This window comes from Cucurbita moschata, unplaced genomic scaffold (assembly GCF_002738365.1).
Source record: "Cucurbita moschata cultivar Rifu unplaced genomic scaffold, Cmos_1.0 Cmo_Scf00001, whole genome shotgun sequence".
Classification (NCBI taxonomy): domain Eukaryota; kingdom Viridiplantae; phylum Streptophyta; class Magnoliopsida; order Cucurbitales; family Cucurbitaceae; genus Cucurbita; species Cucurbita moschata.
This window is the reverse complement of record NW_019268517.1, coordinates 1,042,029-1,063,612: the sequence shown is the minus strand read 5'-3', so window position 1 is coordinate 1,063,612 and position 21,584 is coordinate 1,042,029. Positions and strand designations below refer to the sequence as shown.

At 37.0% G+C, this 21,584-nt stretch overlaps 4 protein-coding genes across 6 annotated transcripts in view; 3 read left to right on the top strand and 1 right to left on the bottom strand.

Moving 5' to 3' along the window:
- Positions 1 to 3,165, top strand: part of LOC111453162 (sulfate transporter 3.1-like) — a 4,508-nt gene extending 1,343 nt beyond the window's left edge. Inside the window, exons 4-12 of the mRNA XM_023094142.1 lie at positions 29 to 94; positions 838 to 951; positions 1,054 to 1,170; positions 1,468 to 1,594; positions 1,750 to 2,036; positions 2,111 to 2,301; positions 2,375 to 2,460; positions 2,543 to 2,619; positions 2,750 to 3,165. Coding sequence (XP_022949910.1) covers positions 29 to 94; positions 838 to 951; positions 1,054 to 1,170; positions 1,468 to 1,594; positions 1,750 to 2,036; positions 2,111 to 2,301; positions 2,375 to 2,460; positions 2,543 to 2,619; positions 2,750 to 2,941 — 1,257 coding nt within the window. The 3' untranslated portion in view covers positions 2,942 to 3,165. The remainder of the gene's footprint in view (positions 1 to 28; positions 95 to 837; positions 952 to 1,053; positions 1,171 to 1,467; positions 1,595 to 1,749; positions 2,037 to 2,110; positions 2,302 to 2,374; positions 2,461 to 2,542; positions 2,620 to 2,749) is intronic.
- A 2,448-nt stretch (positions 3,166 to 5,613) lies between these two features.
- LOC111448661 (leucine-rich repeat extensin-like protein 6) lies at positions 5,614 to 6,839 on the top strand. Its single transcript, XM_023088347.1, has one exon. The coding sequence runs from the start codon at positions 5,631 to 5,633 to the stop codon at positions 6,732 to 6,734; it is 1,104 nt and encodes a 367-aa protein (XP_022944115.1). The 5' UTR covers positions 5,614 to 5,630; the 3' UTR covers positions 6,735 to 6,839.
- A 966-nt stretch (positions 6,840 to 7,805) lies between these two features.
- Positions 7,806 to 10,032, top strand: LOC111451931 (40S ribosomal protein S3a). The gene is made up of 7 exons (XM_023092483.1): positions 7,806 to 7,915; positions 7,998 to 8,045; positions 8,141 to 8,246; positions 8,902 to 9,039; positions 9,128 to 9,313; positions 9,430 to 9,630; positions 9,743 to 10,032. The coding sequence occupies exons 1-7, from the start codon at positions 7,905 to 7,907 to the stop codon at positions 9,836 to 9,838; spliced, it is 786 nt and encodes a 261-aa protein (XP_022948251.1). The 5' UTR covers positions 7,806 to 7,904; the 3' UTR covers positions 9,839 to 10,032.
- Positions 10,033 to 10,295: 263 nt separating this feature from the next.
- LOC111451895 (protein NETWORKED 1A) lies at positions 10,296 to 17,233 on the bottom strand. 3 transcript variants are annotated; one of them, XM_023092480.1, is made up of 5 exons: positions 17,147 to 17,233; positions 16,663 to 17,044; positions 16,203 to 16,398; positions 11,831 to 15,915; positions 10,296 to 11,627 (listed from the first exon to the last, which is right to left on the bottom strand). In XM_023092480.1, the coding sequence occupies exons 3-5, from the start codon at positions 16,303 to 16,305 to the stop codon at positions 10,512 to 10,514; spliced, it is 5,304 nt and encodes a 1,767-aa protein (XP_022948248.1). In that variant the 5' UTR covers positions 16,306 to 16,398; positions 16,663 to 17,044; positions 17,147 to 17,233; the 3' UTR covers positions 10,296 to 10,511. The 3 variants fall into 3 exon arrangements, with proteins under 3 accessions (XP_022948248.1, XP_022948249.1, XP_022948250.1); XM_023092481.1 differs by having other exon boundaries at positions 16,892 to 17,044; XM_023092482.1 differs by having other exon boundaries at positions 16,899 to 17,044.
- Positions 17,234 to 21,584: the final 4,351 nt, after the last annotated feature.

The following is a 21,584-nucleotide window of genomic DNA, read 5'->3' as shown; positions in this document are numbered from 1 at the left end:
TTTTTTTTTTTTTTTTTTTTTTTTACAGTGGAGATGGGAAAGTATTGTGTTGGGCTGCTGCTTTCTCTTCTTTCTCCTCCTCACCCGATACCTCGTAAGCTTTCATTTAGATCCCGTTTGATAATTATTTTCAAATTTCGAGAAAAATTAAAAAAAAAAAAACAAAAACACTAACCTTAACCTTATCAAACAAGGTTTACACTACTTACACTAATGTTAGAATATTTAAGTATTTTATTAGGTAGGTTGTCTGTGAAAATAATGTTACCTCTAAGCATGTGTTAGTCACGTACCATATTAATGATTTGTTTTTACGAGGAATATTGTGGATAAAATTTATACCATGGTTTTAAAAATGTAGCATTTAAGGTAGAATCAAGAATGTTTTTTTTTTTTAATACCATAGTTACTTTTGTTGACTTATTTGTTTGAAATCTTAAAAAAAAAAAAACAAAACCAAACTTTTTAAAACAAAAATATGTCTAATAATCTTTTGAAAAATGGGATTGAATTTAATATTTTTCAAATAATTAAATTTTATTTTTCTTCTATAGATATTTCTTGATTTTGGGTTTGTTTTGTATTAATTATCCATTTTCCAAGACTAAATTTCCCTATTTTTTAATTTTAAATTTGAACATGTTAATAGTCTTGTTACAATATAGTTTGCATCAAGAATTAATGAAAATAATAATACAAAAGTGAATTATAAATGTTAACTAATTCACTAAAAATACTAATTTAAAATTTGTTTTTATTTTTATTTTTATAATTAATATATTTAAGTAAAATAATTAGTGGTTGCTAATTTGAGTTCATTTGGTTAACGAATTGCAGAGCAAGAAGAAACCGATCTTCTTTTGGATAAATGCATTGGCGCCTTTGACGTCGGTCATCTTGGGGAGCCTTCTCGTCTACTTCACCCACGCTGAAAAGCATGGAGTTCAAGTGGTAACTTATCGAATCGCCATTTCCGTTGCTGTTTCTTTTGCTTTGCGAAATCTTTAATTGGGTTGATCTTTATTGGGTCTCTATGTTTTTGTTCTAATGTAGATTGGGCATTTGAAGAAAGGGTTGAATCCACCATCTGCGACTGATTTAGCATTTGGATCTCCTCATCTTTTAATTGCCATCAAAACAGGGATCATCGTCGGAATCATTGGCCTTGCTGTAAGTTTTGAGTTCAATCCTTTACTTGTAATATGGTGTTGAAGGCACAGATTTGAACAGTAATATGAATGAATTGATTGTCTTTACAAGAGTTTTTCATTCTATTTGGTGGGTTTGCTTGGAACCATGAGTACTAAGTGTTTGATGAAATGCCCCAAAGAAAGAAATTAGTGAATTGTTTTTCATTCTACTTGGCGGGTGTGCTTGGAAGCATGAGTACTAAGTGTTTGATGAAATGCCCGAAAGAAAGAAATTAGTGAATTGTCTTCATTTCCTTGAACCCATTGTATAATGCAGGAAGGAGTAGCAGTGGGGAGAAGTTTTGCTGCATTTAAGAATTACCACACTGATGGCAACAAGGAGATGATAGCATTTGGGATCATGAACATTGTTGGTTCCTGCACTTCTTGCTACCTGACTTCCGGTAAGAATCCTTATTAAAGCAATGGAGGGGCGTGAGTTCGGGCGTTCGATTATTAAATATTCGTGTTGAAGTAACCAATCTGTGGAGTTTTTAGTTTTGATATGTATTCACTGATAGGTTGCGTTGCAGCTTACTCATATGGATAAAATTTGCAGGGCCATTTTCGAGGAGTGCTGTGAACTTCAATGCAGGGTGTAAAACTGCAGTCTCCAATATTGTCATGTCAATAGCTGTGATGATCACTCTGTTGTTTTTGACGCCATTTTTTCATTACACACCCCTGGTGGTGCTCGCCTCCATAATCATCACTGCTATGATTGGCCTAATCAACTATGAAGAAGTCATCCACCTTTGGAAACTCGACAAATTTGACTTTGTCGTCTGCCTCGGTGCATACATCGGTGTCGTCTTTGGCAGTGTTGAAATGGGCTTGATCATTGCGGTGAGCAAATCAATAGAATGAATTTGAATCGACCAATATGATTCTCATTTTTACCAATTGACGTTGTTTTTCAGGTTGCACTTTCTGTGTTGAGGGTGCTTCTCATGATCGCAAGGCCAAGAACTTTAGTATTAGGTAACATTCCCAACTCCACAATTTACAGAAGCATCGATCAATACCCAACAGCTGAGCATGTGCCTGGAATTCTCATCCTTCAATTGGAAGCACCAATCTATTTTGCTAACTCAAACTACCTGAGAGAAAGGTAATATTCTGAACAATGATCCCTCATAATGAGAGACGCAGTGATCCTGATTTACATTTCTCTGTTCTCTCAGGCTTTCAAGGTGGATTACTGACGAAGAAGAGAGGATAAAATCATCAGGAGAAACCAGCTTGCAGTACATAATTCTGGACCTTTCCGGTAATTACTTATAAGAATATCTGACGTTTGGAACAGAACAAACAATCTATTTCGTTATATTGAATTGAAATTTTGAACACAGGCGTGAGTAGCATTGATTCAAGTGGGATCAGCATGCTTAAAGAGATTAAGAAGAGTATTGAAAGAAAGGGGTTCAAAGTACGTATTTTCAATCGTTCATCATAAACTCCCTCGAAATCGACTAATACGTTCATCATAAACTCACTCGAAATTGACCCAAAATGGCTCGTTATAGTAATTTCTTGTATGGTTTTGTGTGATTATGCAGCTTGTTCTTGCAAACCCGAAAAGTGAGGTGATAAAAAAGCTAAACAAGTCGAACTTCATCGAGGCGATCGGGCACGAATGGATCTATCTTACAGTGGGAGAGGCTGTAACGGCCTGCAACTTCGTACTCCAAACATGGAAGCCAAGTCCTGTTGCTGCTGCTGAATTAGATTCAGCTGTGAACAGTGTGTAATCTGGAAAACTACTCCAAGCTAAAGGAGGATCTATTTGGCTGATGGGGTCCTCTCACCAAGTCCACACAAGGTGGTAATATATCCACCAATCAGGACGCCACATTAGTTATGTTCTTATCTACACCCATGGAAATTATTGTATCCACTTTCTTTTTTTAATGTAATACGCGAAAATGAAATTGGGTGAAAATCATTTAAGAGAGATCATTTTCACGCTTTCACATCTTGTTTATATTTTCACTATCGTCTCCATCAAATTTCCCTCATTTGCTGCTTTTTCCTTTGGTCTTCTTGTTTTCTCAAGGGTTAGCATAAAAACGTGCCGGCGACCTCGTTAGCCCACCACTCGTAAAAATTGTCTATGCTGTGTTTGTGAGGAAGAAATTTTCACACTCTAATGCTTTGTTCTCCTCTCCAACTGATGTGCGATCTCAATCTACTTCTTTGAGGGCCAGTGTCCGCATATTACCCGATATCTGGCTATACTATTTATAATGGTTCAAACCCTCCACTAACATATATTATTTGCTTTGACTTGTTGCATATCACCGTTAGTCTCACAGTTTTCTCACAGTTTTAAAATGCAACAATTCAATTCTTAAATTTGGTCTTCAAAACAAAGGTTCAATTCTTTTACAACTCAAAGAAGAACATGACGACATATTTATTTAATACAAGATTTCTTTCCTCGATTTTTTTCGATGTTATTACTAAAGCCTAACTCGACTAACATATAATTAATTAAACAACCATCGAAGGCCAACAACTATTGATATAACAAGGCAACTAATTGACCTTTCCATCTCTAAACGAAAATGAAAATGTTCAAAGTTCGAAACTGATGAAAGCGATTATCAATGTTCATAACATGTAATTCAAGTTGGAGTGTCAAATTATTTTTGGTAAGGCTTTTGAAGTGTTACCCATCCTTCTAGAAATCTCGTTTTATCTGTCTCATTAAATGCCTTAATGGTTGTTTCCCATATTAACATGGATTAAATTCTAACACTCCTCCTTAATTCCAAACGAAATCATATGATATTTGCAATTATTCACCAAATTCATGTAGGGTTGCTTTAAAAAGATTCTCTTTTTTTTATTATTATTATTATTATTATTATTATTTTGAGTGTTTCTTTTTCCATAAGTTTCAAATTTTGTTTAATCAAACTCATATCAATATACTTAAATTTTAAATCTCAAGCAACCACGTTAATCATCAATTAACCTAAAAGAAAATTTTAAAGAATTTAAACTTTAGGTTAAATCACCCATCAGTCTAAAAGCTTAACTTGATAAATTATGATCAATTTAATATTATATCAACGCTCCAACATTAGATAAATACAGGTGATATTAATGCATATTGAATCGTACCAAAAATGGGGTACTATCGGGTCGGGTGAATTCAATAATAGACGCATGTTGGCATTCCAGCCTTCCTTCTCCTTTCAGGGCCTACCCAAAAGAGAATCCAGTGTTTCTTGGTCGTGAATATCTGAATAGGACGAACCGCCCCGTGGTTTGCTTCAGACTCGAATTAATTTGCCATATAGTTTGAAGTTAAAATGTTGATGGATAGGGATGAAACGTTGGAAGAAGAAATGAACATGTTGGATTAGTGGGTTGTCTAAATCATTAGGGTAATAAGTTGTTTTCTTGTTGAGAATTTCAATGACCCAACAACATTCTACCTTATGCTTCCCATGCAAACCCCTTTAGCCCCCACTCTCTCTAATTATACCCTTCTTTCTCTCCTCTTTAAGTTAACCTCCCTAACCCGTTCTTCGTTCTTCATATTCCTATGTGATATGATTACATTATCTATTTTTCCGTTTTTAAGACTGAAGTTCAAACGAGGCGGGGATCTACGTGATGAAGCAGACCTACAATGGGATAATGAGACATTCAAACAACCTCAGAGAGGAAAACTAGGGATTTCCGCATATTCAGGTAGCCGAAGTCACGACAATTCAATCTCGAAATACACAACCACCACAATCAAATAGAAAGACTACCACATACAAATATTCGTTCTTCCAACATATTTTGTCCTCGCTCTTATGCATTCTAGGAGAATTCTTAGGAGGTCACCCATCATAGAATTACTCCAAGTAAAACATGTTCAACCATAAAATTTTTATGATTGAGCCATCGAAAAAGAAAATGCACCTTGTTAGTATAGATAGTGACTTTCAATTCTTTTATTTCTTTCTTAATCATCACATCTTTATGATTGCTTTCATTCGTGTACCCCTTCCTTTTCTCGTGTAACGACCCACAATTTTCTACTTAATTGAAGGGCGCTACTGTTTATATATCATCAACATTAAATACAGAAATACTCCATTTAAACTTTCATAAAAAGTCACTTCCATCTTAAAACACACTCACATGTTTTTAAAACACCTCTGGAAATAACACAACAAAAAACAAAACAAAATAAATAAATGTTTAAATTAAAAATATAACTTAAGTTTAAGAAAATAAATACGACTACTCTATGCATGTATCATAGTCTCGAGTTGCAATGTCGTCATTGGCGAATGTCTTGCTTTTAACCTGATACCAACTATACTAATATTAAATTAAGTTAACTCAATTACATGAGATATAATGTCTCTATATATAAAAACCCAATTTTATAATTTTTGTAACAACCATGCTCCATTAACCTCCTCCTCCAAAATGAAAACCTCAAACTCCCTCCTCCTCCTCCTCCTCTCTATTCTCATCCTCCCCAAACCTTCCCTTCAAGCATCTCCGCCGCCATCCCCATTTCTCCCCAACCAGAGACTCATCAAGGCCTACACAGCTCTCCAAGCATGGAAACATGCCATCACCGACGACCCGACCAACTTCACTGCCGACTGGTACGGCCCCAACGTCTGCAACTACTCCGGCGTCTTCTGTGCCCCTGCTCCCGACGACCCCGACATCCTCACCGTTGCCGGGGTTGACCTCAACAACGCCAACATCTCGGGAACCCTGCCCGACGATCTCGGCCTCCTGACCGACCTTGCCCTGTTCCACATCAATTCCAATCGCTTCTGCGGCACCGTCCCCAACTCCTTCCGTTTCCTCACTCTCCTCTTTGAGCTCGATCTCAGCAACAATGACTTCTCCGGCGAGTTCCCCTCTGTAATTCTCTCTCTCCCTTCCCTCAAATTCCTCGACGTTCGATTCAACAAATTCCACGGCGATCTCCCTTCTTCCCTGTTTGAAAAGAAACTCGATGCTCTGTTCATCAATAACAACGATTTCAAATTCTCACTGCCGGAGAACATCGGCAATTCCCCTGTTTCTGTGCTGGTTTTTGCTAATAACAACATCAATGGCTGCCTCCCCTCGAGTTTGTCAAATATGAACAATACACTCGAAGAAATTATAATCACAAATAGTGGGTTGATTGGGTGTTTGCCGCCGGAAATTGGGTCGCTGAGCAATCTCACCGTTTTCGATGTCAGTGACAACAATCTCGTTGGACCTTTGCCGGAGACAATGGCTGGAATGAAGAAATTGGAGCAGCTAAATATCGCACATAACCAATTATCCGGCGAGATACCGGCGAGTGTCTGCTTGTTGCCGACATTGCAGAACTTCACTTACTCGTATAATTTCTTCTGCAGTGAGCCGTCGATGTGCCTGAAGCTTCAGGCGAGTGATGACCGAAAAAATTGTTTGCCGGAAAGACCACTACAACGCTCGCCGGAGGAATGTAAAGCTCTGTACTCTTACCCTGTTGATTGCGGCGTCTTTGGCTGCACTCGACGGCCGCCACCGCCGCTTTAGTACTAGTATTAGTAATGATTGGTATTACTAATTTGCTTAATTGGTGATGTGATGCATATGCATGTAATTTGAAGGCTTACTTTATATTGGCCAATTTTTATTTTCTAATTGATTTATGAAAATTTTAAAATAAAATAGCAATAATATTAAACTGAACTAAAAATCAGTAATATTAAATTTATGTTCGTGAATGTAAAAAAAGAAAAACAACGCCGACAACAAAAATTTCAGCTCCATGGGCTAGAGTTAATGGACTCCTGTTTCGTGGACTCTCGGTAATGGGCTTGAGTCTATGGACTCTTGTTTCGTGGACTCTCAGTGGTGGGCTTGAGTCGATAGACTCTCGTTTGGTGGGCTCTCGCGCTCCTGGGCTTGAGTCCATGGACTCTTGTTTGTTGGGCTCTCACCTCATGGGCTTGATTCGATGGACTATCGTTTAGTGGGCTCTCGCCTCATGGGCTTGACTCGATGGACTCTTCTTTGTTGGGCTCTCGCGTCATGGGCTTGAGTCGATGGATTGTTGTTTGGTGTGCTCTCGCCTCATGGGCTTGAGTCCATGGACTCTAGTTTGTTGGGCTCTCACCTCATGGGCTTGAGTCCATGGACTCTTGTTTGGTGGCCTCTCGTGTCATGGGCTTGAGTCGATGGACTCTCGTTTGGTGGGCTCTCACCTCATGGGCTTTAGTCCTTGGAGTCTTGTTTGGTGGGCTCTCGCCGCCTGGGCTTGAGTTCATGGACTATTGTGTGGTGGGTTCTCCCTCCCTGGGCTTGAGTTCATGGACTCTTGTTTGGTGGGCTCTTGCCCCGAGGGCTTGAGTTCATGGACTCCTTTTTTGTGGACTCTCGTCTGATGAGCTTGAGTTCATGGACTCTGGCCTCGTAATTGATGACGACCCAATTAAAAAATTAGTACTATTATTTAAATATAATATTCTTACTTATTTACAAATATACTAGAATTGTGATATTATTGTGAACTCTTCATTAGTTAGGTTAGATAGAGTTAACCTTTCAAGTAAAATTAACAGATAAATTATTGAAAATAAAAAATATAAAAGACCAAAAACCTGACCTATATAAACGCAGATTTTAGGGTACTGGAGCCTCTCAAACTCTCTCTGCCGTGCAGCATAACATCCGCAGAGTTAGGGCAACTCTCCTCCTCCACCCATGGCCGTCGGGTACCTTTTCTTTCTTTCCGATTGTTTCAATTGTATGCTGCATTGTGTTTTTATCTCTCATACTTGTTTTCTTTTCAATCAGTAAGAACAAGCGGATTTCGAAGGGAAAGAAGGGAGGCAAGAAGAAAGCGTGAGTATATATATTTTTTTTATATTCCTTTGTTTTTCAGATCTTAGTGTTGGTTTTGGAGTACTTTATATATCTGTTGTATGCTCGTCCTTCAGCACCGATCCATTTGCCAAGAAGGATTGGTATGATATCAAAGCACCTTCAGTTTTCACTGTTAAGAATGTTGGAAAGACTCTTGTTACGCGTACGCAGGGTACCAAGGTAAATCGATCCTTTTCTGCTTGCTTTTACGTTTATATTTGAATTTTATCTGGAAAAAGGGGGTATAGTGTAAGAGAATTTCAATGGTGTTTGTGTGGTCTTAGAGGCATTGTTTTTTAAATGGGTTTTGGTGTCATTGTTGAACTCGATTGATGCAAGATTTTTCTTTTTCTCCTTGTTTATAATTTTGTATTGATGCTGGATGGAGATATTTGGATTCTTAGAACAAAAGATTGGATTTTATGTTTTCTAGATGTTGTGGAATGCCGTTTGTAACCTGGCTTACTTCTTTGGAGTTTTGGAAGTTATCTGATGTAGATTTAAGACCTATAAAATGGAACCGATGACCATTGCATTACAAAAGCGATTCTTTAATCTTTGGGTTAAGCGTGATCACATAACAAAAATGTCACGAGTAGTAGTTTACTTAATTACTGGGATCTTAGCTATTCCTAATTCATATGAATATAAAATCTAATTTAGTTTCAAATAAATATTGAATATTGGAAAATATCAATTATAGAACATAATAATTAATATAAAAAAGTAATAGAATATGGCTATGAAACACTTTCTTCTATTTATCAAATGGTTGTATCAATAGTTAATTTTGCAAATAATGTAAATATTAAATTTCCTTGGCTTCTCCCAATAGATTGCTTCTGAAGGACTCAAACACAGAGTCTTCGAGGTCTCTTTGGCTGATCTTCAGGATGATGAGGAGCACGCTTACAGGAAGATTCGACTGAGAGCAGAAGATGTTCAAGGGAGGAATGTCCTAACAAATTTCTGGGTGCGATAGGACATTCCACTTAGTTGTATTCACATGGTATTTTGTTGATTGCGTTTTGATCTTATTTCTTTCTTGTGAAAATGTTCAGGGAATGAATTTCACTACTGACAAGTTAAGGTCTTTAGTACGCAAATGGCACACTTTGATTGAAGCTCATGTTGATGTCAAAACCACTGACAACTACACTCTTAGAATGTTTTGCATTGGGTTCACTAAGAGAAGGCCAAACCAAGTGAAAAGGACATGCTACGCCCAATCCAGCCAGATCAGGCAGGTTAGTTCAGGACTGGAGTGAAGTATTTTTATCGTAAAACTTGTCTTTTGCTTATGGTAATTCATTTGTCACTAAATTTTCTCTGAATTGATGCCGACATCCTTTTTACATGTCAGATCCGTCGTAAGATGAGAGAGATCATGGTAAACCAAGCAACCTCTTGTGATTTGAAGGAACTGGTTCGCAAGTTCATTCCAGAGTTCATCGGCAAGGAGATTGAAAAGGCAACATCCAGCATCTACCCTCTTCAAAATGTGTTTATCCGGAAAGTAAAAATTTTGAAAGCACCTAAATTCGACCTTGGAAAGTTGATGGAGGTATATATATGGTTTATTCTCATTCTCTCTTAATGTTTTGAACTTGATCCGTAGCCTATGAAATTATAATATTATTTCAGAGTCTTATCACTGCCATGATCTGTGTTTATAGGTTCATGGAGACTACTCAGAAGACGTTGGCGTGAAGGTCGAGAGACCTGCTGATGAAGCTGCAGATGAGGGGCCAACCGAAATTGTTGGAGCTTAAGTTCAGTTATGTTGAATTTCATTTGATCTGTTTTTGTTTAGTTTTGCCCCGCTTTGTCACAAACTTAGTTTTAACCCACTTCTCGATCTAGTCAGAGAGTTGGTTTTGAGGATCGCAATTTTGTGCTACCAAATCCTTAGTTAAGATTACTTTCATTGAATCAATTTAGCAAATTGCACCGTTTTTTTCACTCTACATGTTTTTAGATCTTAAATGAAGAATTTCGTGGGGATGGAAAATGAAAAAGGGTAGAGATGGGGATGAAAAGACTTCTCGTTACACAATACATTGATCGACTGGGTAATTGTAGAACGGATCCCGTTAAACTAAGGTGAAGTCAGGCCATTTGGTTACTTGAGCCTCACAAAGCCAAGATTTTGGCAAATTATGTATGCATCTCAATGCAGGGCCCTATTCTGCAAAATCAATCAATCAATGAAGGTAGCTCAAGATATTATAAGTTTTAGAAAGGAGGTTATATCACTACATCAATCTGTCTATATTATAGTTCATCATAAGATCAAAAGGGGAGCATTTTTTTCAAAAGAAAAAAAAAAAGATCCAGAGATGATCTACAGAACACCCAACTACAATTATACATACAACTTGCAAGGGGATAATATCTATCTCTGCTGCCTCTATAACATTATGCTGTTCTTCAGCATTACAACACTCAGTCTCCATGAGTAGAAGGTTTTGTACATCCACAAGCACACGCCTTCTTCCGTCTTTCGCTGCTGCATTTTCCGCTTCTGTAGATGAAATCTCTCAGAATAACACCCGGTTTGCTCTTCGAGAATCTGTTCTTCCCTTTTCTCGTTTTCTCGGATTCGAGTTTCATAATAACACGCTGAATGTTCTGTACTTCAAACTGTAGTTTTCCTATCTTCTCTGATCCTCTTTGTGCCTGCTCTGTTAGTTTGTTTAGGGGCATGTTTCCAGTTGCCTCGCTTTCTACCGATGACCTTCGCTCGAAACACGATGGACTGCGTTCCAAACTCTGCTTCAGTTGACCATTTAGATTTACTTGCTGGAAGATCGCTTCCTCGACTTCTTTTAAATGTTTCTCGACCGTGTCGTATTCATTGTTTCTAGCCATATCCACCGTGTTCACCTCCATTCTCTTTTTCAAATCCTGAACGCTTGTTAGAAGACCTGTCAACTGAACAACATCTGAATCAAGTCTCTCCAAAACCTTTCCTTTTCGACCTCGTCGAATTCGTTCTCTAATGCTAGGCGATAGCTCCAATCTATCAACGCTCAACTCCTTCTCTACTTGCAGCTCTGAAGAACAATCTGGACTTTTATGTTCTACAATTTCTGACTGTGGGCACTCGACTTGCCCGTCCGACGGGCTTTGTGGCACGCTATCAATCAAACTCTGCTCGCATTCTCGTTCATCAGTTTCCCACAACTTCAGCATTTGATCACTGGTCTCACTACATTCCCTTTTGCTTCTTCTCTGGAATGCACTATCTGATACATGATCCAATGGAATATCTTTCATCAATATTCCATTCTCAGGTTTGTTCTTTCTTGCCTTTACTTTATCACTAATTCCATCCCTCAAACCTTTTCCTTCCTTACTCGTTGCTTTATGAACCGAGTTCCCTTCCGATTTCGAGTTTTTGACACGTTTTTCAGCAGCTTCTTTGTTCAGTTTTTCCTTTTCTTCGATCACAGCCATCTCGACTGCCTTTATCACGGCCCCAATCTTCTGCAAATCCAATATCTCATCTTTGTGGACATAACAGCTACTGTGATGAACATGAATCTTGGTTTCCTCCTCCTGGCAACATATGAACATAAATCATTATTAGAATTCAGTAACATTATCCTTCACGCTCAGCTCATCCAAGAACAAAGGAACTGAAGAAGTTCAATGATACCAAGCACAAAATTTGGCTATTTTGAGCTAAATCATAGTACATTTGTGCATTAAACTACTGCTGCAGGTGTTTTAGCATATATTTAATAAGAAAAAAGCTTTACCTCTTCTCCTACAGAACCCTTACAGATATCCCTAGTTTGAGGAAGAACAATATGCTTGAGTGATTCTACATCATGTCTCAGAGAAGCTATGGCAGGCTTATAAGCAGACATATGTGCTTCCATCTCTCCAATTTCAGTTTCCAGGGATCCTACTCTTTCTCTGAGTTGTTCAATCTCTGTAGTTTTTGCAGCATTCTCATCCCCAGCAGTTTCACAAGCCTGTGCAAGTTCATGAACTGTATGTTCGTATAAGACCTCCCGGATCAATGAGATTTGAAGATCGAAGTAAAACGTCGTGGCCTCTGCTTCCCAGAGCTCAAATTCATCTCTTTTCTCCTGTAGTTCTGAATTCAGACATTCCTCTTTAACTTTGCATTTCTCGATCTCGTCGTGCAATAAATTGACTTCGTATTTTAAGTTTCCGTTCAGTTCACAAAGGCTTTGAATCTCATTCTCCTGGTTTGAGCACTTTTCAGACAGTTCAAGATGTGAATTTTTAAGCTTCTCTTCTGTTTCAGAAAGCTCTTGGGCTGTCACCCTCAGAACATCACTTCCAAGTAAAATTTGATAGCTAAGTTGATCGTTCATGTCCTTTGCTTCATGAAGCTCCTTAGCCAATTTCTCTACTGAACCATTTAAATGCAAATTTTCCACTTCCTTCACCTGAAATTTCTCTGCTAACTTTCCAACTTCTTCCTTTGTATCAGAATTCACCACTTGGAGACGACAAATATCTTGAACGAGCTTTTCCGTTTCCATGAATTTCTCGGTTTTGAAGCTTTCAAAAATTGATGATAGGATATTGAACGCAATCACTTCCCGAACGATTAAATCGTGCTGTTCTTGTTGAATAATGTTCTTGTCTTCTTCAAGGTCCAAAAATTTCTTGAGCAAAGATTTCTTTTCTTCAGCAACATTATGATTTTCCTTTTCCAGCATAAGGCAAGTCCCTTGAAGATTTACTAGCTTCTCATTTAGAGTTTCGATCTCGGCCTTCAGCAGTACCTCATGTTGCTCCCACTGGCTAACTTGCTTCATCAACTCGTTTTTCGACTTCAGAAGCTCGTGCTTGTCGTTTTCATGCATTGCTAGCTGCCCCTTCATGATCTTTAACTCCTGCATAATGTTATCTTTCTCTAATAGAAGTTCTTCACTCTCTAAACTCAGTTGCTTGAGAAGAGTTAATAAAACTGAGTTCTGAACTAGCAGTTGCTGCTTCTTGTCCTTGTTTTTGAACACAGAAGCTTTCAAGTCCTCAATTCTGGTCAAGATATCCACTATCAGGATTCTCTCTTCTTTCATATTTCCCTGCACATAATCTTGATCAATTCGAAGAGCCATTAATACCTTTCGGATTCCAGCTCTTAGTTTATCGATCTCGTTGTACATAAACTCTACTTCGACTTGTTGCTCGAGATTTTCGCCTTCCAAATCAGCAATAAGTTTATCTGATAACTTGGATGCCTCTTCATATTGTTCACATTCAATGAGTAAAGAAATATTTTTCTTTTCCATATCCTCAACAAACCTCTGCAAGATATAGATCTCGACCTGGGCGTTTACAGCATTATCTAGTAGTTCCTCAATTTCTTCCTTGCCTACTCTACTTTCTTCTCGCAGGGCATGGACATCGTCTTCCAAACCGGCAAGTCTCGCCTCGGTCGATTGTTTGTAAGTTGTATGCTCTTGTTCTTCCATGAGAAGGGAAAATCTCAATTCTTCTATTTGATATAAGGCAGAGTCTTTGTCATTTTCAAGATCAGAATACTTCTCTTCAAGATTTGTAAACCTCTTTTCGAGATTTCCTAGTCTCGGTTCGATGTTTTCGAGTCGACCCACCAACACCCCTCGTTCATTCAGAAGATTTGACTTCTCATCCTTCAATAACTGGCAGAATTCTTCTAAGCCCTTTGATTTTGCTCTTAAACCTTCAAGCTCTTTGTTTGCACCGGATAGGGAGTCTTCTAGCAATGTGTTCCTCTCTAAAAGTTTCAAAATATTCTCAGTTACATTCTGCAACTGTGAAAGCAACGAAGATTTCTCTTCAACAACAGCACTTTTTTCTTCCTGGGATTCCTTGGCTTTCTCCAATTCAGCATTCAGCTCAGCTAGAGATACCTTGAGAATGGAATTTTCCTTTGAAAGTTCATCCATATAACTGAGCTTCTCATGAAGTGCTTCCATCTTGTTCCTGTCCTTTTCACATGTCCCCCTCAGCTTGGCATTCTCCTCCTGAAATTCCCTCACTGACGATTCAAGCGAGTCGGGATCCAATCCTACTGCCTCCAATTGTCTCGTTATGCCGTGGTATCTTCCGCTTAAGCCCTTAATTTCTTCTCTCAAATGAAGGATCTCTTTCTCAAGCAAGTTGCTCTGATCTTCTTTTTGTGCAACAACTTCTTCAAGTTTGTCCTTCATCTCCTTCAAGCTAGATAATTGGTCCTCTAAATTCTTCATTGAAGTATCAGAAGAAAAATGTAGTTCATTCAGCATTTTGTTTTCGTCCTTAACTCGTTGAAGCTCTTCCTCCATACCATGTTTGCATATATCCAAATCCTTCAACATCATGAGACCATTTTTTAGCTCCAAAGTCAGAGCTCTCTGCTCCTCCTGAGATTGACAATGCAAATTCTGCAGAGTGTGGAGAGTGTTTTCAACTTGTACGAATCGCGACTGCTCGTCGTTCATTAGACTCTGAACTTTCTTCAACTCATCTAGCTTTTCTGCAAGCTCTTGATCCTTAATAGCAATCTTCTGCACAAGTTTGTCTGCATCAAACTGCAGTGAATGGTTTGATTGCTCAAAACGAGCACACCTTTCTTCGGTTGTCTCGAGTTTTGCTTTAGCCATCATAAGCTCACCTTTCAGACGTTTTGCGTCGTCTTGAGCACAAGATATTACAGCTTCCATTTTCGCAATCTTCTCCAAGCACTGCTCATACTGGCGGGATGCTATTTCCTTCTCTTCATTCAGTTCATTAAGAGCTCTCTTAAGTGCTTTGACTTCAGTCTCTGAGCTACTCATTTGTTCATCAAGCATTCTTGCATAATCTTCAGAAAGAGAGATTTTCTTCTCCAAAGCAGATATCTTCTTTAGGCATTGTTCATACTGAAGAAGACTGGCCTCCTTTTCAGCTGCTAATCTGGAAAGCTGTTGCTCAAAGTTCTGCGCCTCAATTTCTGCCTTGGCAACTCTCTCATTATGTGCTTCAGCATCTTGTTGGGCTACAAATAATCGCTTTTCTAGGCTAGATATCTTTTGCAAACATTGATTATATTGTAGAAGACCAGCATTCTTCTCTGCTTTCAGATCTATAAGGGCTTCCTTCAATATTTTTATTTCGATTTCGGCTTTGCTCGCTCGTTCGTCTAGTCGACCGGCATCTTTCTGAGCAGAACTAAGTTCTTTCTCTAAGCTAGATAACTTTTCCAAAGAATTCTGGTATTTAAGAAAGAAAGTTTCCTTTTCAGCTTCCATCTGATTGAGTCTCTTTCTTAAGTTTTGAAGTTCGACGTCCAATTTCTCGTCACTTCCCGACTCAACCAGCTCATGCGATTCGAGATCATAAGCTTTACTTGATAACTGAGAGGATACGTTTTGCAACCTATGGTCATCCAATTCCCCTTCAGAAAAAACTAGTTGTGGTTTGATGCTTCCTCCTTCACTAACCTCTAAATTTTCTAGCTCATTGTCTCCTTTTGTTCTTAATGGATGTTGGTTTGTTGATGATGAACATGCCGAATCCTTGTGCGAGTCATCTCGATCGAGCAGTGCACGATTCGGGAGGTGGATTTCTGGTGTGTGGACTTCGGCTTCAGAACTTGAAGACCCTGAAGCTGACTCATCAGAGAACATAAAAGGAGGCATTTGGTTGTCAAAAGCTTGAGCCATGGTTTTATGTGCATGACGAAGCTCTGCAGTTGCATGGTCATATCTTTCGGCTAAAGCACGGTAAGCTCGGTAAAATTCCTCGACTAATTTCATTAGCTCGGGACGTTTCTTGTAGTACATTTCTGCTCTTCTTGCAAAGGAGTCTGCATCTTCTTCAATGAGTTTGATCATTGCTTTTACTTTGGCATCCATATCTGCAAACAAGTGAACAACAGGTCTCCTTTAAAGACAGTTTCAACTCTAGCCTCCAATACCAACTCATCCAAAACTCAGATGTTAAAAAAATTCAGCAAGAGATTAACGGTGAAAGAAAAGATTCGAGACTAAAGGAAGCTGAACAAATGTAAGAACAATGCAGCTCGTAAACTAAACGAAAAGGCCCCCACGGACTCGAGTAATGCGGGGGTCAAGCACCATCTAAACATGGGAATAGAACTGAACTCGCATCAGTAAGGTTAAGTCAAGATGGAAGATGCATAACCTGTAAGATTCTCCTGTAGCCATTTTGAGTTCTTGGGGCTGATATGGCTATCCCACCACCAAGAATACAAGCGCCGAGATTCCGAATGCAACAACGTCGCCATAACTCCAGAAAACAACAATCAAGGTAACGGATCCAGGCCAGAAACCAAGCTAATCCTCCACGAGCCTTCCCATCTCCTTGTCACTGTGTTCACCTGCATAGCAAGAGACAGACGTCATTATGAAATGAAGCTTTGTTCACATTGTGGCCATTTAGCCTTTAATAAAAGGCAGCTTCAAAGAGAAGGATGAGGAAAACAGATGAAATCCAGATCTCCAACCACATAAACTTCCCCAAATTTACAAGAACTTGATTGTTTCAAACAAATCTTATCTATATGAGTCGATTATGAACTCAACGCACAAGAATTAGTGCAAAAGGAGGAAATCAATAGTTCAAATACGCTGCAGAAACCAACCCTTTTGTAATCAGGGGACCAAAAATCACCAGAACGGCTGAAAAAGCAGCTTGTTCCCAATCATACAAGAAGCAGTACAGCTCAGAAAGAACACAAAATCAAGTTTCAAGCAAATGGGTCTCCCACAAAAGAGGCGAAACAGCGATTTCCTCTAATCAAACGCTTCGATCAAATGAAAAGCATAAGAACCAAGGCAACAAAATGGGTCATAAGAAAAAACCCCACAAACCAATCACCTTCTTCACCCCATTTCTTCTCTCTCTCTCTCTCTGTCTCCCTGCTATTCTCCATCGCAGAATATCATTATCGCATTATATTTTCGGGTTTCGTACAGTAACCGTCCAATGATAGCTCGGCCGTTCGAGCAGCGTAAATGCCAGCCCTGAGATTAAGCAAAAGGAGTGAATTAGATGAAGGGGTAAGCAACCCAATTAGGAAATTAACACAAAATTTGAAACTACAGAAAAATCCCCCAAAAAATAACCTTGAAAATCAGTATAATTAGCGTTAATTAGATTCAAAAAAAAGGAAAAACAGTCGTATTCTTTCGATTTTGCTGTGTTTTGTCGTCACCACCCTGAAGAAGATTAGTGGGTAGAGAGTGATTAAGGAGCTTAAATCACCAAAAGCTACCTCCTACTTTATTTTTATCTTATTGGTTATTAAAAAGAATTTTGTTCTCTGCACGGTTGCTTGTAGCTATGATGTTCAAGCTGTTCTTTATTGGGTTTCTAACCAGTAATTAGTGCCTTGAATTATTGTTAACCAGCTTTTTCAAGATGAGAAATTCAATATAATATTAAAGTTGAGTTTTTTATTTTTGTTCGAGGATGAAAATCTCACCTCCCTAATTTAGAGAATGACATTAGATTTACAAGTGAGGAATAACTAACTCCATTAGTACGAGGCCAATTGGAGAAACTCAAACCAAAGCCATGAGAGCTTATAGATTTATAAGTGAAAAATACTAATACGAGACCTTTTGGAGAAACCGAAATCAAAGCCATAAAAGCTTATGCCCAAAATGGACAATATCATACCATTATGGAGGGTCGTGTTCGTCTAACAATTTTTATTTTTATTTTTCTCGTCGTGTTCTTGAGAAGTAATTATTAAAATTATTAAATAATTCAAAATTTCCACAAATAGTAATCTATATATTAACTTGCCTACTCACAAAATTATGAAATTTCTAATTTTTTTCCTTTTTCTTTGCAATAACCAATATTTCTAGTTTCCTTGTGTGGGTGGAACACCACCTCTCTTTAATAATGGATCATTACTAAGGAAAAATAAATTATTATTATTATTATTATAATAAAATATTACTAAAATACACATTAAATTGATAAAATTTTTAATTAGAGATATTAGATGTCAAGTTCATAATTTAAGAAAAGAAAATAATAATAATAATATCCAATTTTTTTTTATGTTAATATTATTAAATAAAAATTAGGTAGAACTAAGATCCATAATACAAAAGTCAACCAAAGTTGGTCATTCATCAACAAACTCGATGGACATTTTTTTTTTAAATAATTAAGAGATATATCATCGACTAAAAAATTTATTACGATGAGTTATGCCTAATAATTTTTCTATCAAATATCTTACGTATTTATTGACGTTTCATGTTTTGGTTGTGGTTCACCATGTTATTAAGTCGGATGCATTTATTTATAAATAATTGTCTTCATCCACACGCTATTATAAATTATAATTTAATTATAACGTTTTCAACCCACTTTTTATTATGATCATGTGGGAAAATAAGACACTATAGTCTTAATCCAAAATTAAATGTGACTATTATTTTAAAATTTTGTTGCATTATTAATCATAGATCTTATGAATTATCAAATATAGGTAACCAATAATGGTTTTTAGCTTCGGTCCCATTGCCCAACTTCCCCCATTTACCGACTCCCAACAATTAGTTAAAAGTTTTTTTTTTTTTTAGGAAATGATCGTGATAATTGATCTTTTATTTATTAAATTATGCTTAAATTAACCGTCACTCGAAAAGTAAAATTAGTTCTAGATGTCATAATTTGTTAACAACAAGATCAGTATTTTTTTAGAAGAATTAACTCGACAATAAGAGCGAGTGTTCATAAAATTTGATAATCCGAAAAATTCAATCAACCCAACTCTCATCCCAATCAATATGATTTGAGTTGGGTTATAAACTTATTTGAGTTGGACTCGGTTGAAAACGAAACTTTTATAAATTGGATTGGTTCATTGGTTTCCTAAAACTAGAGTAAGCTGAACCAAACAAATTCTAATTTATTATTAATTTTAAAAAATATATTACAATACATATATTTATTTAACTTCATGATTATTTTATTATTATTAATTTTTTAAAATATATATTCTAATTTAATTAACCTTATATTTTTATTAAAAATAAAAATTTGAATTAATCCATGGTTTGCTTGAATTGGGTCGAAAAAATTTAAAGTTGAAATAATTGGGTCGGATCTGAACAGTGTCTCAACTCGACTTAACCCAACCGACGAACAAACACTCGTATTCATGATCGGATTATTTTAGATTTAGCAAAGTTTAATATTAATGTGGATTGGTTAAGAGAAACACCAAAATAGCAAAGGGAATCTGTCGGTGCTTTGTAAGCTTACATTAAATAAACATTAAGCAATTGCAAGAAAAATGGAGAGAAAAATAATAAATAAAAAAAAGTCCCCCACGATTGCCAACACATTGTTTGAATTTTTGGTGCGTTTCGTCTTGGTTTTCTCTTATGGCCTACCCCTCCATTATTGGTGTCTCAAATTGTGGGTTAATTTTGTCTGCCTTGGTCCACTTCCAAGTTTCAACCATGCCACGGTTATGGTAATCGAATATACGTTAAACGTTTAAATTTTTTTCTATGATACTCATTAATGCAATATTGATAAGATAGTTGAAATGTCGAGTGATTTGAGTACTCTTAGATTCATAGATCGAATATGAAAATTGCACGTTTAGTTCCTTAAACTTTCAAGTTTGTGTCTATTTGGTACCTGAAACTTCTAAAAGTATCTAATATGCTCACGAACTTTAAAGGGTGTCACATAAATCCATGAATTTTTAAAAGTTTAACCAATAATGTTCTAAAAAATATTACCGGTCTGTCGTAACTTTAATGACATCGTCGGTAGGGTTCAAATCATTTTTCTTTAAAAAAACATGTGGTACAGAAATAAAGCTTTTAAAATATTAAGGAAGGGAGATAAAATTATTATTATTATTATCATTGAAATAAAAAGGGGGAAATGGGAGCTTTTCTATTTTTATTCCAAATATAAATATTTAAATTTTGTTTGCATCTATTTTTCGTTTCAAAAAGTATTAAACATTTTTACACTTTTTTTCCTTTTAACATAAAGTCCGGAATCATGAGTAATGATAAAATAAAATAAATAAATAAATAAATAATTTAATTTTCTAAATTTGATATTTTCTGATTATTTGGGTCCAAGTAAAAATGTTGACTCATTGGACAACTTGTCAATGATCAAAACCGTCCATTTAATGATGTCCACATGGATGCTGACGTAGGATTGTTAACTCATTGTATATGACTCATGGTCCACCTGTCAGATGGCAAATGGGTTGTTCATACTTATTAATATTATAAATAATTGGTGTCCCTCCAATTTTATTTTTTACTTTGAATTATTATCTTAAATTATTTTTTATTTCAAAGTTTATCAAACTAATGGGTTTCATATTCGACCAAAATTCGAAGTTTTTTTTTTTCATTAGTTTCAAAGACGGGAGGTTTTTAGAACATCAAGAGAATCTCTCTCTTCTCAAACAAAATTGCTCGAGTTTTGAGACAAAGAAAAGAAGGAATCACGGACCTCCACAATAGTATGATATTGTCCACTTTGAGCATAAGCTTTCGTGGTTTTCTTACAATAAAGATGCATTTCTTACTTATAAACCCATCATCAACTCCCTAATTAGCCAATGTGGGACTCATCTTCTAACGATCCTCAACATTATACAAGTTCTAATGAAGAAGTTAAATATGCAGGAGATGTTGTAAACCTTCCAACAATGGAGATTTGGAGCACTTTCTGCATCAATCAAAACTCAAACACCATCAATGGAGATTGTCCAAGCATTGTTTGAAAGGAACAAAAGACAGTCCTTTCTAATTGGTTCAGCTCAATCTTGTCGACCCACTGTTGGATTTTTCCTCCTCACCAAAAAAGCTACATTATGCTTTCAGAAACAGTACAACAGCTAATAAAAACCCTTCACCCTCTTGATGTGATTTCCCTCTGAAATTCTTCATCAAACCATTTTGTAGGGTTCGGTTTGGCCGATGTCTCGTGAAAGTAGTCGAGATACGCACAAACCAAACCAAACCAAACCAACCCAAACACCCAGAAATTAGAAACAAAGGAAAGAAACGATTCAATACATCGACAACAGCACAAACCAAGAAAGAACAACAAAGTTCGAATGCATTCTGAAGGTTCACTGTTCTAAATTCCAACATATGAAGAAAAACAGCCACAAAGAACATTAAGACCAAAGAGATTGTGTTTGTGTGGACAATGGTTTGAATATGTTGAAGTTTTGTGGAGTGTCGGCACGAATGTCCTTATAATATAAAAAGCAAAACCCAATACACATCAACCAACCTCCATGATTAAGTTGGCCTTAAAAGTATATCTAAGAAGAAAAGTGGAAATAAGAGGGGCATGTGAATCTTTTGGATCCCAACCAAGAGATAAACTTTCAGATTTTGTTCTTGTTTTCTAGTGAAGTAGCCAGCTGTGTGGCTGGCTACGAGTTGAATTCAGAAAAACAGTGCTGTAAAAAGTTAAAACTTGTGCTGTAAATTTGTTGTTTCTTCAAACAAGTGAAAATCCTACACCTGTTTGTTCCTCTCTACA

What these genes read in the sequence shown, in the direction of transcription:
- LOC111448661 (XM_023088347.1), top strand. Translation starts at nt 5,631, where the DNA reads ATGAAAACCTCAAACTCCCTCCTCCTCCTCCTCCTCTCTATTCTCATC.
- LOC111451931 (XM_023092483.1), top strand. An exon ending in AAGGGAGGCAAGAAGAAAGC is followed by an intron (nt 8,046 to 8,140) that starts GTGAGTATATAT and finishes CTCGTCCTTCAG; the next exon opens with CACCGATCCATTTGCCAAGA. An exon ending in ATGTCCTAACAAATTTCTGG is followed by an intron (nt 9,040 to 9,127) that starts GTGCGATAGGAC and finishes GAAAATGTTCAG; the next exon opens with GGAATGAATTTCACTACTGA.
- LOC111451895 (XM_023092480.1), bottom strand. Translation starts at nt 16,305, where the DNA reads ATGGCGACGTTGTTGCATTCGGAATCTCGGCGCTTGTATTCTTGGTGG. An exon ending in GCTACAGGAGAATCTTACAG is followed by an intron (nt 15,916 to 16,202) that starts GTTATGCATCTT and finishes ACTTGTTTGCAG; the next exon opens with ATATGGATGCCAAAGTAAAA. An exon ending in AGGGTTCTGTAGGAGAAGAG is followed by an intron (nt 11,628 to 11,830) that starts GTAAAGCTTTTT and finishes ATATGTTGCCAG; the next exon opens with GAGGAGGAAACCAAGATTCA.